The sequence below is a fragment of the Diceros bicornis genome, chromosome 10 (genome assembly GCF_020826845.1).
Source record: "Diceros bicornis minor isolate mBicDic1 chromosome 10, mDicBic1.mat.cur, whole genome shotgun sequence".
NCBI lineage: Eukaryota > Metazoa > Chordata > Mammalia > Perissodactyla > Rhinocerotidae > Diceros > Diceros bicornis.
The window spans coordinates 45,083,942-45,101,135 of record NC_080749.1 but is presented as its reverse complement, the minus strand read 5'-3'; the positions used below and the strand labels follow the sequence as shown (position 1 = coordinate 45,101,135).

At 36.3% G+C, this 17,194-nt stretch overlaps 1 protein-coding gene across 10 annotated transcripts in view; it reads left to right on the top strand.

Annotated features, from left to right (window-relative positions):
* Nucleotides 1–17,194, top strand: part of KCNH7 (potassium voltage-gated channel subfamily H member 7) — a 781,612-nt gene that overhangs the window by 369,922 nt on the left and 394,496 nt on the right. For 2 of the 10 annotated variants that reach the window (XM_058549117.1, XM_058549115.1), the window contains exons 1-2: nt 1,160–1,211; nt 2,273–2,411. The exons of 7 other annotated variants lie outside the window; for them this stretch is intronic. Coding sequence is in view for 1 of the 3 variants with exons in the window: in XM_058549111.1 (XP_058405094.1) it covers nt 1,154–1,211 (58 nt within the window). In the remaining 2 variants the exon portion in view is untranslated. Of the gene's footprint in view, nt 1–824; nt 1,212–2,272; nt 2,412–17,194 lie in introns of those variants that run through there. One more of the 10 variants, XM_058549111.1, reaches the window with a different exon arrangement.

Here is a 17,194-nt window from a genome sequence, read left to right as displayed (position 1 = left end):
CATTTCTTTGTTGACATTCTCACTGAGTTCATCTATTCTTCTCCCCAGATCAGTGAGCATCCTTAACACTCTTAGTTTGAACTCTCTGTCAGGTAGGTTGCTCATTTCTGTTTCAGTTAGTTTCTTTTCTGGGGTTTTGTCCTGTTCCCTTACTTGGAATGTATTGTTTTGCCTCCTCATTTTGCCTCTTTCCCTGTGCTTGTGTCTACGTATTAGGTAGGTCAGCTACGTCTCCTGCTCTTGGATAGGTGACCTTATGTAAGTGATGCCTTAGGAGGCTTCCAGTGTGCTTCCCTCAGTTCTCAATGTTCCAGGGGTGGCCCCTATGTGGGCTACGTATGTCCTTCTATTGTGGCCTGTTAGCTCTCCCTATAGGCTCCCAGGGAGGCTGAGTTATGCTCCTGGCCAGCTGTTGTAATGCTCAGCTGCTTGTAGTTGTTGTGGGCCCTTCAGTCTCTTTATCAGGTGTGGGGCACCCCAGCACAGTTGGCTGTAAGTTCTAATACCACATTTGTGTTGCTGTATTTCTTTTAAGTGAGTAGGCCCCCAGCGTGGCAGGTTGTTAGGCTCAGGGCCTTACAATTGCTGCAAGCCTCTAGCCTATTAGGTCTCTTGTCAGCTCTGTGAGGATTGCAGCTGGGTGGGGCTGGCCTCAGGCACAGGAACACCCAATTGTTTCAGGCTTTGGAAGGTGGGGCAAACCTCCTATGTGAGTCTTTGAGAAACACAAGTCTTCTGCAGCTGACAAGCCCTGTTGCCCACAGGTCCACACACACAGTCAACACAGTCCTGCCCCGTGTGAGCGCCCCGACCTCCCCAAGCGAACCCAGTCTCTCCACGGTGGGAGCCCCACACACTCCGCCACCGCCCCACACTCTCCACCCGCTCCTTGTGCACACCCTGCCCTGCTCAAGTCGGCTCAGTTGCCAGGCTGCAGAGAATCCAGTCACCAATCTATGCAGGCCCACACGTTGCCTGAGGGCTTGTTGTCGGGTGGGGCCAGTCTCTAGGGTGGGCTGCCTGCCCTGGCTGAGCTGGATTAAATCGGTGCTCTAGCGGGTTGAGCAGACCCTGGGCTAGCAGGCCTCACGGAGAACTCCAATGGCGTCTGTGTCAGCACGCTCACACCAGGCCACAACAATGGCTGCCGCCAATGGCCCAGTCCCTGGAGAGGTCTCACCCCTCACCGAGATGCACTCAGGGCCTATTAGGTGAGTCTCTTGTCACCAAAGCACTGTGCACCTTTCTTTCTGGTGATTTTAGGATGCTTTCTGGAACGGGTGAATTTGTGCGTGGGCCCTTTAAGAGCCAGTTTTAGTTTCTTTGTGAACCGGGTTTTCTGGGGGTGCTCCCCAATGTTTTAGTAGCAGGCACAGTCAGATATTATGCCGCTCGTCTCGATTGTGCTGGGTCCACAATATGCCCACAGCGGGGGCGCTCCCCGGCTCAGGACCCCGCGCCTCCAGGGAGGCTGCGTACCTGTGAGCTGCTCCCGGTGGCCGTGAAGCTGGCGGCTTGTGAAGGCGGCGTTTTTCCTCTCCGGAAGGGAGTCTCTGCCTCTTCTACCCCAGTTAGGATTGTCTGTTGTTGCAGGAGTTCCTCTTATCCAGTTTTCAGTTCTGTCTCAGGGGTAATTTTTCCACGAGTAGTTGTAAATTGGCTGTGTCCACGGGAGGAGGTGAGTTCAGAGTCTGCCTATGCCGCCATCTTGACTCCCCCAAAATCATATTATTTTTAACCTTCTTTTATCCTGTCTCTTTTGACATGTATCCTCTTATGCTGCAAGTATTTTCAGTTGTCCTGAATTCTGATGTTTTACTGCACCACTGACATTGGTATTTATTTTATTGCTAATCTTTTACCTCTCATACAAACATGATTTAACGTGCAGCATGATTTCACCTTGATGGGTACTCTGGTGGCTCACTGAGCATTCATAGTCTTGCTGTACATGTGCATTGCTGTCTTTAGTATATTTTTGTTTATCTTTTTAAGCAATTGGCAGTGGATTTAAGCTTACTGCTGAACTCTTTGTTAATTTCGAATCTTTCTTAGTGCGTATATCGGGTTTCTATTTAAAGATTCATTTACCTAACACATACAAAAAAGGATGGTATATTGGCCAAAGTTACAGTCTTTTCTGTATTTTAACAAATAACAATAACCAGGCTTAGAAAAATGATACTTGTAATTTAAAATCTGCTTCAACTTAGCATTATATTCAGTATAATAATGTAATCAATGTCAACTCAATTTCAATTTATGTCACTAGTCTACCTTGTTTCACATGAGGAACCAAATAAAGTACCTGCTCCTGTCTTCTCTGTGGCATCCTGTTGTGAATTCACTCAGAGCCATGAATTTTAACTCTGGTTAAAATCTTGGCTCTGCTGCTGGCCTTAAGGCCATTGGTAAGTTTGCTTCACTTTACTAAGTCTGTCAGTTTTATAAAATGAGGATGATATGAACCTCACAAGGTTGCTGGAGAATGAAATGAGATAATATAGTTAGTATATGTGAAGTATTTGGCATAATGCTTAGCTTGTATAAGACATGCTCAACACATATTAGACTCCTCAACTTCAATATTTACTCTCCCACTTTTAATGCCACTAGAAGAGAGTACTATATGGGTGATACTTGTTTAGTGAACAGCAGAATGATCCTAAAGATTCCAGGACCCCTTTATATGATAAATCACTCAGCCTAGATGTATGGAGTCTCAGATGGTGAGTGGACACTGGGCTCCAAGTACTAACTCCAACAACAGAGATTGAGAACAAGGAGAGACAGAGAGAAAAAAATAATAGTTGTTGGAAGGTTTATCTGGGAAACTTCTTGTAGAATAGTTGGTTCCATGTCCATACTCTACCCAAGGCAGGAAGTTACTTCATGTTCATCTGCTGTGCATTGCTTTAGTTAAAGCTCTTTGAAGAATAAGAAACAAAACCACATCTTGATATCTCAAATAAAAGTGAGAGTGAAACAGTAGCAGATATTATAAGGATATGAGAGTAAATCTCATTGTCATCCAAGATTATGAAGTGAAGTACAGTCATACCCCATGGAAAAGGAAATGAGGAATTAAGTCCTAGACTGAGGTACCGTCTCTCTCTTTCAGAGGCTACATGGTCTCAAGCTTCTGTCTTCTCTTCTCCTTTCTCTTCTCTCTCCCAATCCACCCTCTGCTACCCCTCTCTCTCCTTCTCTTTCTTTTCTCTCATTCTCTCTCTCCTCTTCTTTTTCTCTCATCTCTCTCTGCTTCTTCTGTCTCTCTCTTTCCCTCTCCCCCCTACTAGCATTTTTCACTTGTATTTGGTTCAAAATGCAGTCTTCAAATCAATATATCCTTTCAGTTCATCACTCCAGGATAATTGGCTCTGTCTTTCACTATTTTAATTACACTTCCCAGAGAGGAACTGGTTTGGCCCAGATCACTTTTATTAGCCAATGGCTTGGCCTCCCTGGATGTGAAGCTGAGCGCTTGAGATTGTGCTCATGTGGTATCTATATTAAGCCCCACCTCCAGAGGCTAAAGGAGCAGGTTCATTAGGAAGATATCACTTTCCTAGCACTTCACACAGGATCTGGAATATAGTATGTACTCCGTAAATGTCTGCTGAATACATGAATGATAACACTAAATTCATAGCTTATGTTACTAAGAATCTCAGCTTTACTAATAATTGACAGCCAATATGTGTCAAGTATTTATCATATTATTTGATGCACATTCCAATGTGTTCACTCTGTAATCCTGACAACAGTCCTGTGGGAAAATCAGGCAAAGGTAGGTTAAATAACTTGTCTGAGGTTATAGAGCTAGTAAAGAGCAGACCCAAGTCTCTACCTGGGCACTGTGACTCTGGCATCCACACTCTTGACCTGTACTCTAAACCGGCTCTAACCCTGCACTTTATTTCAGACAATATAAAGTAAGTCTATATTGACTTATACTACTATTGATATTTTAGTACTTTTCAGTAGTAGTTAAAAAAAATAAGAGAATAGAATTGTATGGCAGCAAATTAATAGACATCAAGAAGGTCAGAGTTTCCTGGCATGCAGTGCAAATGAATGGCTAAAAAGCGTAAAAATTTTGTTCCTAAAAATCTGTTTTCTTTTTTCCCTTTTCTCTACTCTCCCTGGTTATACATCTTTATATTCTCTCCTTTTTTTTTTTTTTGTCTCCATCTTTTTCCTTTTAATATCCATTTCATCCATATCCATTTGACTGTTCAATGTGATGGCTACTCTTGTTGTAGGAACCATTTTTACTCAATTTCTATTCTATAGCCCAGAATCACATATTTTCAATGCCTCTTCAAAGGAGAATATGTGAGTAGAGAGAAGAGCATGGTAGACGATGAGAAGAAAGCCTTTTGTGCAACAAAGAACAAGTCACAATGACAATATAATCTCAAAGACTCAAAACATTATGTAAAATACCAAGATGATGAAATGAAATAGAAGTTACAATATAGTTCAAATTGAAATTAGACTCACTATTAATGAAAGAAAAACAAACTAACACAGTTCTTTTTTTTTTTTTTTTTTACTAAACTAGTACATTTTTAAAAATGATAATACTCCCTGATGTAGAGGAGGCATAAAGTAGGAGAAGACTGTATTCTAGCCAATAATAGGGTGATATGCATTAAAGGCTTTAATATAGTCATACATTCCTCCTTTTTTGTATTTGTTTTTGTAAAGAAAGACAATCTACTGCCTGTCATGTCATTTTATTATTATTAAAAACAAAATGGATGATATTAAGGCTGTAGATATCTTTGAAATACTGATACTCCTCAGAATTGGTTTATCTTAATTATCGTTTTGTGATGACACTGACTCTGAAAAACTAAAGTTTGAATCCAGCTACAAAATGAAGGGTTATTTCATAGGTATAAAAAAGTTGATTTCTACTCTTTTTTAGTTTTGTTTTTGATTTAGGAAGTTTTTATTATTTTTGTTTCTCAATATGTTTTCTGTTTCATTTTACTTGTGAGTCATAAGTTAACACAATTCTTACTCTCTCTTTTTTCATTGTCAACATCTTCAGTTCAAGTTGGCAAGATACAAGTTCCTAAAAACGTTGTTGCTCCTTATGAAGACATATTGGAATTATTTAGAGAGATACTTTCTTTATGACTGCAATATTCAAAGAGCTTTTAGTTTGATATTGACTGAACTATATTTAGTCTGTAATCATCTTTATTATATTTGGTATTTTTATCACTGAAACTGTCAATCAGATTAAATTTGCCCTTGTTAGTTACTATAATGACACTCAGGGAAAACAGTAGCTAAAGGGTCCACAAAGAGTTTATTTAGAAATTTTACCTTGATATGAAAAAATTCTCTTTTCTGCAAGTTTATAAATTCCTGGAAGCATAATAATCATTTTTATTTGTCTTTATTTCCACAATGCTTTTATTAATACAGGTATGTTGAATAAATTAATGAAATTCCAAGGAGACGTGTCTACAAATTTTTGTCTTTTTGTTGTTCTTTTGGTTCCTCTGTTTAGAAATTAATTTCATGAATTTATGGGTGTTATAATCTCAGAAATTCCTAGTTTAGGAAGTAGAAAATATTGATTTTAGATACCTTTTTATTTTTAGCAACATGTTATTTATCTTCTTTCAAGGACACTCTTCCTCTGGTATTGGAGGACAGACTGTCTCTATCATTTGACTCTTACAAATTATCGTTTAATTTAAGGCAATATAACCATGTTCTGCTCTAGGAAGAATTCTGATATGATAGGAAAATTAACCAAGTACAGTTGTATGTAAAAGATCACTGTAATGATTGAGGTGAACTGATCTAATTGAGGTGAAACTTGATAACAGTTGGTTACTTGGAAAAAGATAAGTGCAAAGCTCCAGGGAGAGTGATCAGGCTAGCCATGTGTAGGGGTCAGTTTTTCCTGATTATGGAAAGAGTGGAAACTGGTGCTTTTCTCTTTTCTTCTGAGTTGTTTGTCTCTTTCCTCCTCTGTATAAGCTTCTCAAAGACAAGGACGGCATCTTTCACTTTGGCACACACTAAGTGAATGTTTTGTGTACTGAACTTGAAGAGGAGAAAGAAAAGGGAGGCAAAATGCTGGAGATATAAAAGATAAGGTCATATTTAGTTTAACTGTAGTTCAAATTGGTCTCCACTCTTGATCCTATGTGATTAAAATAGGGCTTTGAAGATCTTAAGTTTAAAATAGATTGATGTGTTTCCAGCTATATCTGAGCTGGCTGATCTGGTGCTCACTTGATTTGAACGACACTTGTGGCCAATGGAAAGTGGAGGAAAAGGAAGAGATTTAATAAATACTCCAAGAGGAGAAACTATGCTATATTGAATGAATTCAGACCCAAAAAAAGACAAAGTGTTAAAATAGGATTCATTTTTATGAAGCAAAAGAGGGGATATAATTCATGTTGCTGGAGAAGTTGGAAATAGAGGACTATAATGAGGCAATAAAGTGAATGCAACACGAAGGACATAGCGTGGTGAAAAGGCAGAGCCTTTTTAGTCAGAAAATCTGGGTTCAAGTTCATACTTCCTCCGGTTACTGGTATGACCGTTGCAACCCTCAGTTTTCCCATCTCTAAACGGAGGAAAAATTAATTTTTTACTGACAGCGTTATTATCATGATGATTGAATGTAATAATACATGTCTTCTTTTTTAGGGATTGTTTGAATTTAAGAACCTGAAATTTATTTATTAACTCAAATAAAATAGGGATATATTTTAGAGTACAGGGAAATTAATTGCTAATCAATAGAAGTATAGCCTAGTTCATAAAAATTTTAAAGTCACTGTGACTATACTCTCTCTCTCTCTCTCTCTCCCCCCCTGGGATCTCGTCATCTATCATCAACTCATTTCTCTGAATTCCTGTGCCATCATTCCTTTATGATGGTTTTGGCCAAGAGTAACAAAAAACCTGATTACAAGAGGCTTATACAACAAGGGATTCATTATCTTATATAACAAGATGTTTGGAGGTAGAACAGATCCAAGGTTGGTAATTCAACAGCTCAGCTCTGTTATCATGGACCTAGTTCTTCTCATCGTTATACTTTTCTACTTCAGCCTGCAGGCATATCCTCTTAAGCTGGCCACTTCCAGGGTCCCCAGATAGATACCTCAATCTCAGGCATCAGCTGTCTTCAAGGAGAAAAAGGGCTGTTCTTTCTTGTACATTTCTTTTTAAGAGCAAAGACTACTCATTAAGTATATGCAGGCAATAATCTTATTTGTAAACTACACAGCATTATACCAATAATTTTAAAGTTATTCATGAAATAGTCAAATGGAGATATTCTGAAGATGCAAAGTATGAAATCAGATAAAAGGATAGAAAAAAATCCAAGTTTCATTCTGGGACATACTTTATTGATAGATCAGAAATTATACAGTCATGTGTAAACTGTTAAATTTGTAGAAATTTTATTCATTTAAAATACCTTCCATATTAAAGTTTATTATAGTAGTTGCTATAGTGAACACTAAATTGAATAAATAATATATCTAAAAATCTTGCAGAGGCAATCAGAAATATACAAAAATAAGAATGACGCAAAGCCAACTGTAAGTGGCAGGGGGAAGACTAACAAGGTCTACCTTAATATGAGGAAGGGAATTGAGGAAAACTTCATAAAGAAGTGACATTTGACCTCTAGAAGTTGGGATAGAGAAAGGCTACACATGCAAGGGAAACAGAGTAAGCATAGACTTGCAAAAAGCAGAATTGTAAATGCATGCATAATGTTAGGGGATCATGAGAAGTTTCATTTTACAAGAGCAATGAAAATAACAATAACATTTAGGCTGAATTTTGATCATGGAATGCCCTGAGAGTCAAGAAGTTTCAGCTGAACAGTTGGAAGCCAGAAATCATTGATTATTTAAGGGAGACAGTAAGCTGTGCTTTGGGAAAAGGAATTGGTCTGCAGTATGTGGGGGAACTTGGAGCTCTGAAGACTCTCTACAATAGTCTGAACAAATATGTAATTTCAACCAGAGTTGAATGGGAATGAAAATGAAATCTCAAATCCATGAGACAGCTCCAAGTTGTGAAGCTGTATAACTTAAAAGGTAACTAAAATTTTTGAACTTTAGGAATTGGAAAAAAATGCCTTTATCAGAAATATGACAGAGGGAGGAGAAATTTGTTTGGAACATGCAATGAGTTGTTCAGATTTGAATCCAATGCATTTGAGATATCAACGAGACTTCAGTTGCAAACACTGGGGAAATTCAGGTCTAAAGTTTGAAAGAAAATTTGACTAAATTAAGACATTCGATATCATCATCATATTGTAATATACAAGAATATAGGAGAGGAAAAAAGTGAAAATCAAAACATATTTGTGAGATGAAACGAAATAAAAACTGGTTAATTTCTCATAATAATATATGTTGTTGTAACAGTATCATATATTTACAGTTTCTGCATGAATTTACATGTCTTGTCTTAATTGATTCTCTCAGAAACGTGTCCCAAATGTGTTAGTACTATTGTTTTATAGTTTGTGAGACTGATGTTCAAAGAGGTTAGACAATTTGCCCCAAATCAAGCAGTCAGAAAGCAGAGAAATTGGAATTGGAATATCTGTGCTTACCTTTAGACGCAAAATTTCACCTTTAGTAATTTATAATTAACTGAAGTTAGTACAAAATCTTTGGATTCTAAAAATGTCATTATTATATAAGTGAAATAAATATGCATGCATATGAGATCCAATAGTAATATTCAGGAATTCTATATTCAATTAAATAGTCTAAACATCTTCACTGTTCTCTAGACTCCATCAAATTTTGAATCAATCAAAGTTTTCTCATTCCGATTTTATGCAGTATCGGGATAAAATGAATGGGTTGTTGTGAGAATTCAGGCAAATATGTAAGGAAATTGCCATGAACTAAGGCTTAAGAGGTAGCACCTGTGAATACCTGCAGCTGGCAAATCAAACCAACCAAATATTTCATGGATTTTACTAAAAATTCAAAGTTTAAAAGCCCCTCATTAGGCAAATGATAAATAAATTTTAATAAAAAACAAGAGCATCACTTTGCTTTCATGTTGCTCTTTTCCAAAATCCCAAAGGGTTAGAAACTCAATAGTATGCCTGTGTTCAACATTAATTTGTTTATAAGGACATCTGTGCCTTCTGCTTTGCTTATTTGCATATTAAGTTACTGTATTGACAAAGTTTGACTACTCAAGCGGCAGATGCCATTTTTAGTGTTTTGCGTCAATATTTTTAACCCCTTGGGTTTCTACTTTATGCCACTTATTTACAAATATATATATACATATATATACACACACACACACACACATATACATATACACAAATACATATATACCTATGTCAGTAGGGTGTTTATTCCTTAAAATAAAACAGTATTTTTCCTCATTACTTACAGATAGATAGAGAGATAGAGAGAGAGAGAGATAGGTCATTTGCTCCTTAAAATAAAACCATATTTCTCTCCACCTTTTCGTTGGAGATGGCCCTTCTTTACTAAGGTCTATAGAAGACCTTAATAGGCTGCTTGTAATAGCAGTATGTGGGAAACAGGGTGGTTAATTCAGTGAATATTATTAGTTTATGAATATTCATTAAATTTGTTTTTAAGCAGCAATTCTACTTTGTAAATGGTTGCAGCTAGAAAAAGCTCTAATTAGAGGAATTAATTAGGACTTGGAAAGGTGAACAGGGATTTGTGGGCATTTGGAAGGGGTATTTTCTCAACAGGAGACAAATACCTCCCAGGGAGCTTGCAATACAGTTTGCAAGTACAGCAGGTAAAAGAGAAGGGTGAATTTCACGCCTTAAGGCACAGGAGCGGGGAGGTGTGTCGTTCAAGTTAGCACAAGATATCTTGCAGATCACAATACATCTAGGTCTTTCCTTGGTGGAATTCATCTTTTAAAAGATCGTGTTACCAACATTCAAAACCTACATTCAACCCCAGTAAAAAGTTAAACCCAGTTAAACAAGAATAATCTGACTATGGAAACAATTTTCCGTAGTCAGAGTGGTGCTTCTTTCCCTCTCAGTTATCTCCATAATATCCTTGCCACCAGAAACCCAAAGGAAGCAGCTGCTCTGAATATGTACAAACAAAAGAAGCTGTTACTATAGCAACCATAGAACTCTGGAAAAGCTCTCTCTTTAACACTAGCCAATCCCTCCTCTTCCCCCTCCCTCCTTTCCTTTTGTGCACCAGTACAGACTGCCTTTGGACAGATATGGTGATTGTGATTTGACTGCACCTGGGGGTGCCAGAGTGAACAGTTCAGCTTGCAGTTACACTTTGCAAGAGCTAGAAGACTTGCTCCTGGCCAAAGCTTATGAAAAGGCTACAGAAATTGACGTGGAGGACCTGGTTGCTTCATCCCCTAACTTTTCTTTATTCTCCTTTAAAAAATGCTACGGGCCTCTCTCATTCTCTACTTGATGAAGTAATGATGTCTCTTTCACTTCTGCCTTTCGTTTCAGTTTTCATCCCTAGCCCATATCCATGCCCATGAGCCAAATGCGGCATGACTGAATGCAATCTGTGGACTGCTGATTCCACGGTTGCTAATGAAGTGGATGAAAGATAGGACAGTTTTGGCTTCAGAGGTAAATGGGTGATGCTAGATGTTGTGTTTCTCCATATGGTAGAAAATACGTCACAGTTTATCAAAATTAAACCCAGCTTCACAAAACCTGTCCCAAATAATTAAAATTCGAGTCATTTCATCTCAATTTTAATGTTCTATAAAGTTTTGTTTTGATTAATCTACCAACAATATCTTTCATTTACTTTTATATCTCTTGGTAGTCAGCCTTCAATTTACTAATTGATTGTACTCCCAAATTAGTTTTTAAATCAATAATTTAGGTACTTAGAATTAGTTTTTAAGTCAGTAATTTAAAACTTGGAACATATTTTGACGTGGATACTATCTGCTATCTTGCTAACACAAATCATGGCTATCTTGTTAACACAAATCTATTTATCCCTCATGTCGCTTAAATATTTTATCTTGGCAAGGAAATGTTGTAGGATACTATTTTACTTTTAAATGTATAGCATGGCCCTTTATAAATAAACCTCGAGATCCAACAACACCTTGAAGTAGGCTTTCTAACTGGGCCTAACTCTGTTAAAATTTGTTCACATTTAAATCCTACATTAAAAAAGCGATGAATGGGAAATAGTCTTATCAGTTATTAAAACATATTTTAAAACTTTATAAGTAAAACTATGAAAACAGGTCAACAGGACAAGATAAAACATTCAGAAGACCCGATAACTTACGAGGTTTTAGTATATGATGAAAGCAGCTTTCCAAGTCTGTGGGAAAGGGATGGATTCATTAACAAATGGTGAGGGCACAATTTGAGTAACCATCTGGGGAAAAAAATGGATGTACATCTTAAATCTTACATCATAACAAATTCTGAAGTGGACAATTGTTAAATGTAAAACAATGAAACTACAATCATAGTAAAGACCTTGGAAAAAAGATATTCAGAACCTGAAAAAACACTTTTTGCCTATCAGGTTGAAAAAGAATTGTATGTGTATGGTGTTGAGAAGGGTGTGGAGACCAAACACTCTCATCCATTGCTGGCGGGAATATAAATTGGAAAACTTCTATAAAGGACAATTCAAGTATAGCTTTTGTAATTTCAAATATACATATCCTTTAATTGAGTAATTTCACTTCTAGAAATGCATCTTGCAGGTACAATTAGACACACTAGGAATGACAAGATTATATGGTTATTCATTGCAGCAAAAATTAGAAATTATATTTATGCCTATGAATATAATATGGGTTAAATAAATTATTTTACAGCCATATGATAAGAGGCAGCCATTAGAGAGACAGAGAGAGAGAGAGAGAGAAGATCCTCATAAACTCTTTATAATCTGATAGTGAACAATCATAAAGATCAATTGTTAAATTTTTAAAAAGCAAAGTGAAGAACAATGTATAAAGCATTATACGTTTTGTGCAAAAATAAAAATGATGACTGCTTGTGTGTATGTGTGTGCATGTAATTTGCCTAGAACATCTCTGAAAGGACACACACACACACACAAACACACTAGAAACATGAAAAGTCTCTAGAGAGGTCGCTGGGTGGCTGGGTAACAATAGATGGGAGGGATACTTCATTTTATACCTTTTGCACCATTCGAATTTTTTGATGTTACTCATTCAAAAATAAATTGATGTAAAATGGTCTAAAAACTATTGCTTTCTAATCTTGTTGCTCAAATGTTGGGCAGAAAACTGAAAAGAGACAGCAGTGAGAGTGACCAAAATTAAAGCCCAGGGTGAGACTTCTCTCCTTCCTCTTCAACTATTCTTTGACTGACATATTCCTCTTGCCACTTTCTCGTTGTTTCCACTGTTCTATTGACCTTGGAAACAAAGACAGTGAAGGAATAACATTGGTCACGGAGAGAAACTTTTTCCAGATTTCCTCAAGACAATTTGAGACCACCCTAGGTCAGAGAACAGATTTGCATAATCTGGAAGCACTCTCCCTACAGATGGATTTGTGAAAATATGTATTTCTTCTTCATTCATGTGTGGAAAGATGTGAATTTATTAAAGGCTACCACACATGTAAGTAGGCATTGATGTGCTCACCTGAATCTTGCCCCTCACCTTTGAGGCACGTCTGGTGTAAGTCAAGTAACATCTGGTACAGCTATGTATTTCAGAGTAAATCTACAAATATTAATTGATATTAAGGATCAGAAATAAACTCAATGTGCAGCCAGCTTGACTCAGATCTATATCAAGCAGACCAGTTTTCATTTTCAGAGCCTTTTCCTTGGAAAAATATTTGATTAAACTTTTTAAGAGTTACTAGACACAGTCTCAACCATAATGTATCATTGTGTCATGAAATTTTTGTTAGTGCTTTTTAGAAAGAACTCCACTTTTGATAACTGTTATCTCCAGATGAGATTAATATGCACAATTAACCAGATTATATTTTAAAAATCAATAAAATTCTGTAATATCATAGATGTGCAGAAGAACAAAACCAACTAAAATATGTAGACAGAGAGCCAAACTTAAAAACAGATCTCTACTGACCAAGCTTTTTTGTTTCATTGTTGAGGAACTCATTGATTTTCTAATCAGTTTGGAACTTGGATTTATGAAAAAATATTTTGACAACCAAGAGGTGCTAGACAGATTTGAAAAGCTAACAAAAGGGATTCCATTTCCATGTTCTTGACCTTCCTTTTACTAATAATCAGGACTTTCATAAATTCACAAGCCTTTTCTTCTATTTATATTTTTGTTTTGTTTACTTTTACATAAACTTTTGTTCCAAGTTAAGGTACATGTGCAAAGTGTGAGCCACATTGGCTAGTGTTGAAAGTGGACTTTTCCAATCAATAAGGGGCACAGGTATTTTCAAGCCTTCTGGCCTTTTGTGTCACACACACATAAATACACACACACACACACACACACAAATACTTTAAAAAGAAAGAAAAAAAGAATATAGGAAAGTAAATGAAATGTTAAGATTTTTTTGAATAGTCAGTAGAGGAAGAGAGGAAAAGAGAATAAAAAGCTGAACATTTGATGTAAAAGAAAAAAATGGAGAATTTTGTGATCAGGGTAAAGATAAGTGAAATTCATTCATTATATTTTTTATTATATATTCATCTTTCATTATAGATTGGGCCAACTCTACAAAAGACAGAAATATAACCACTCCTCGTTTGTACTAAACACACTCTCCATTATATTCAATGAGCATTTTCCTTATCTTTAGAAACACCTATTGTTAGCAAAACAGTGTGATGTCAACAAAGTAGGACATATCACCTCCAGCTGCTATGAAGACGACCCTCAAGCACATAGCCAAGGACCTACCATATATTAGAAGTTCCACAGAATTGGAAAAATTGACACCCATCAAGAAGAATTGTAACAGAGTGAGGTTCAAGGGGTGCACGCTCAGTCTTGACAATCTTAGTTCTCATTCTTAAACATAATGTCAGAATTAAGCTGATGGTTATTTAAATATTTACATAGATAAGAAGATACATATGTACATATTTTTTGGACTTGTACACATACCAGGATTCAAGTATCATATATTAAAGGAGTTTTGACATTTATATCTTCTATTCGTTTTCCTCTTCCTGCGCCCTGAATTCAGGTCTGTTCAAGCTTTCTTTTTCTTCCACTTTGCACTCTGAAAAGTAAGCATATCATTGAATGTTGGTGTTGGGAGCAGACTGGTCTTCTATTTTCTGCTCTCCTGTCTTCTTTTCCTCCTTCCATATCCCTTTCCTAGTCACATGAAACAGAATAAATAAAGTCAGTGTAAATATTCAAGTCAGCATCATGACATTGTAATATATTTTTAATTTCTTTTTACATCTTTTTGATGTTTATATGGTTATGTATGTCTAAAAATTTAAAAATATAACAGCTTTAAAAATTATGCTAGCTAACCAAAACACATTGACTAGGTTTTCTTTGCTTATTTAATGTAAATTTATTTTGATTGGAGTAAACTTACATATGATGCTTCATAACATGCTAAAATATCATGAATTTGGGAAAATAAATTTAAAGTTGAAACTGCATCTGCTTGGAGATATTTGTTTACATTGGGTAAGTGCCTTTAATTTTTGAAAAATAATTCATAAATTGATTTTTCAGGTATCCATATCCAAGCCTACATTGTTTATCCCCTGTGAGTTTTGTTCTAGCTATTGTACTTGAAGTAATTTGTAGAGGGAGTGGTTATTTATTCCTGGGCGTAATTCAAGCAAAACAATGAGTCTATTTTGTCCATTGTTTTTTAAAAAGCATTTATGGATCGTTTGCATTTTTAGCAGTTTCTAATGATACCTTAGAATAATCTTGCTAGTTTATACTAGATTTTACCAACTTTATCAACATTTAGATAATTGGAAAAGAAAGTGCAAAGCACTGTCAAATTATAAATATTATGAAGGAGGCTAAATGGAGAAAAATATTCCTTTGGAAAAGTTTTCCTTCTTAATACTTATACAAAATATTGCTACCTTGTGCCTTGAATTTTTATGGTCATACCAGCCATAAAATCGAAGTGTCACTGGTTCTTGTAGATGTTGATATCTTTCTTTTACAAAATGAAACTTTTATAAAATGAAACATCATACTAACTGTAGATTTTCCAGTTCCTGACATACAGTTCTCTGACTTGAGATTTACATGAAACCTTGGGGAATTTTACAGTCATAGTAATACATTATTGGAAAATATTTACTCACTCCTGATGTGGAAAATATAAGCAAAGGAAAAGGCAGATATTTAGAAAGAAAAATAGTAGAAAGTTGATGAACACTGTCTACTGGTATAAAATCTTACCTTCAGGTAGAGAAACTCCCCCCCCATACACACACACACACATTTCATACACACACACACACACACACACACACACCCAAGCCCTAAGGCATCTTTATTATGCTCTCCTTGATTCACTATTATACTTGTCACATTGTTTACGCATCTGTCTGATTAAAGACAAAAAAGCTGAATTTTATCTGTGGAGACTATTACAGTGGTTGGCACCCAGTAGGTACTGAATAAATATGTAACGGATGAAGGAACAAAGAAGCACGAGTCATGTAAAACATTCCCGCTGCAAATGCTTTCTTTCCAGATCAATTTTCCACCAGGCAATCAACCTAGCTCAGGCAAAATTACTAGCCCTCCAATGTCCTCTGATCATTCGTTTCTCTTAACCCAATTCCTAATACTTCCTTTCTTTCCTCTGTCTAATTCAGTCCAACATTTACTATCTGCTGAGCTATCAAGCTCTGACCACTCTATTTCCTACCAATTTACTGATAGAAACTAGAAAGAAGCATATTGTGTAACTTGCAGTGAGTAATTTGCAGTTTTGGGTAATAAAAATCAGCAGTGTATGAATGCTATTTGCAATGAACAAACAATATCTACTTGGCATATCATAAATTGCATAGTGGTAATTGATATAAGAAGGAACATAGATGAAAGACTTTTTCTTTAAAATACTAACCAACTGGTAATTTAAAAAGTGACTCGGAAATAATATTTTTAGTGTTTATTGAGTACTCAGAATGGTGCCAAGTGAACTATGGTCTCTATCTTAAAGGAGTGTACATTCATTCTCTTATGAAAGTCAATTTGTATAATTCAGACAAAATTATACAAGTTTAGGGAAATGTGTAATTGGATGGGATCTTGGGACATGGTTCCTGGATTACACTTGAAAGAGTGGATAAAAAATTGGAAAGAAGAAAGAATTGTAGTAGCAGTGATGGATCTTACCATCCCTATTCTATCCATCGTATAACAAAATGCTTTCAAGTTGTCATAGTGAATCTGTTATGTTAGTGGCTGAAGGTCTTTCTTTCCTCTCAGTCAAGTTCAAAAAACTGCTGAAATACATAGAATATATTGACTACTTATTCTGGATAAACGTAGGTTAAGAATCATACGTCCCATATTTATCTATATATTTACAGTTTTCTAAGCATATTAATATTAATTATATGATTTTATGTCTTACAACAATTTTATAAGGTGAACAGGCTGAGAATTAGTATACTTATTGTGTAAACAAGGAGTATATGGCACAGAGATACTATGACTAAAATCCAACTCTCATGGCTGCAGCAAGTTTTCTTCAGACCCCCTTAAAGGAGCCCAAATGTTCATAAGGATGTCAAAACACAAACAGTTGAGACATTAGAATGAGTCTTAAATAAGTGATATTTACAATACTGCTAATATTGACAGGAGGTCTCCCAATTTGTACCATGGGGTGGTCTTTGTCGATTCCTCCTCTGCTGATTAGACCAGAGTGAATCTAAAACCACTTCTTTTCTCCCCACTCCTCCAGAAGGCTGAACCCTTTTTCCCATACCTCCTACCCTTTCCCCAGTCTTAGGCTCCCTTCCTCTCCAAAAAAATCTTCATTTGCTCAAGTTATTTGCTTCCCAGATGTTATAACAAGAACTCATTCATGTACATATTATTTCATAATCCATTTAAAGGGGATCATATAGTGTGTAGGAAAAAAAACTCCTAGGAAACAGAAAAGTCTTAGCCGTGGAAAGTAAAATGTGATGTAGGTAGTGGAAACTGCGGTGGGGAGGAG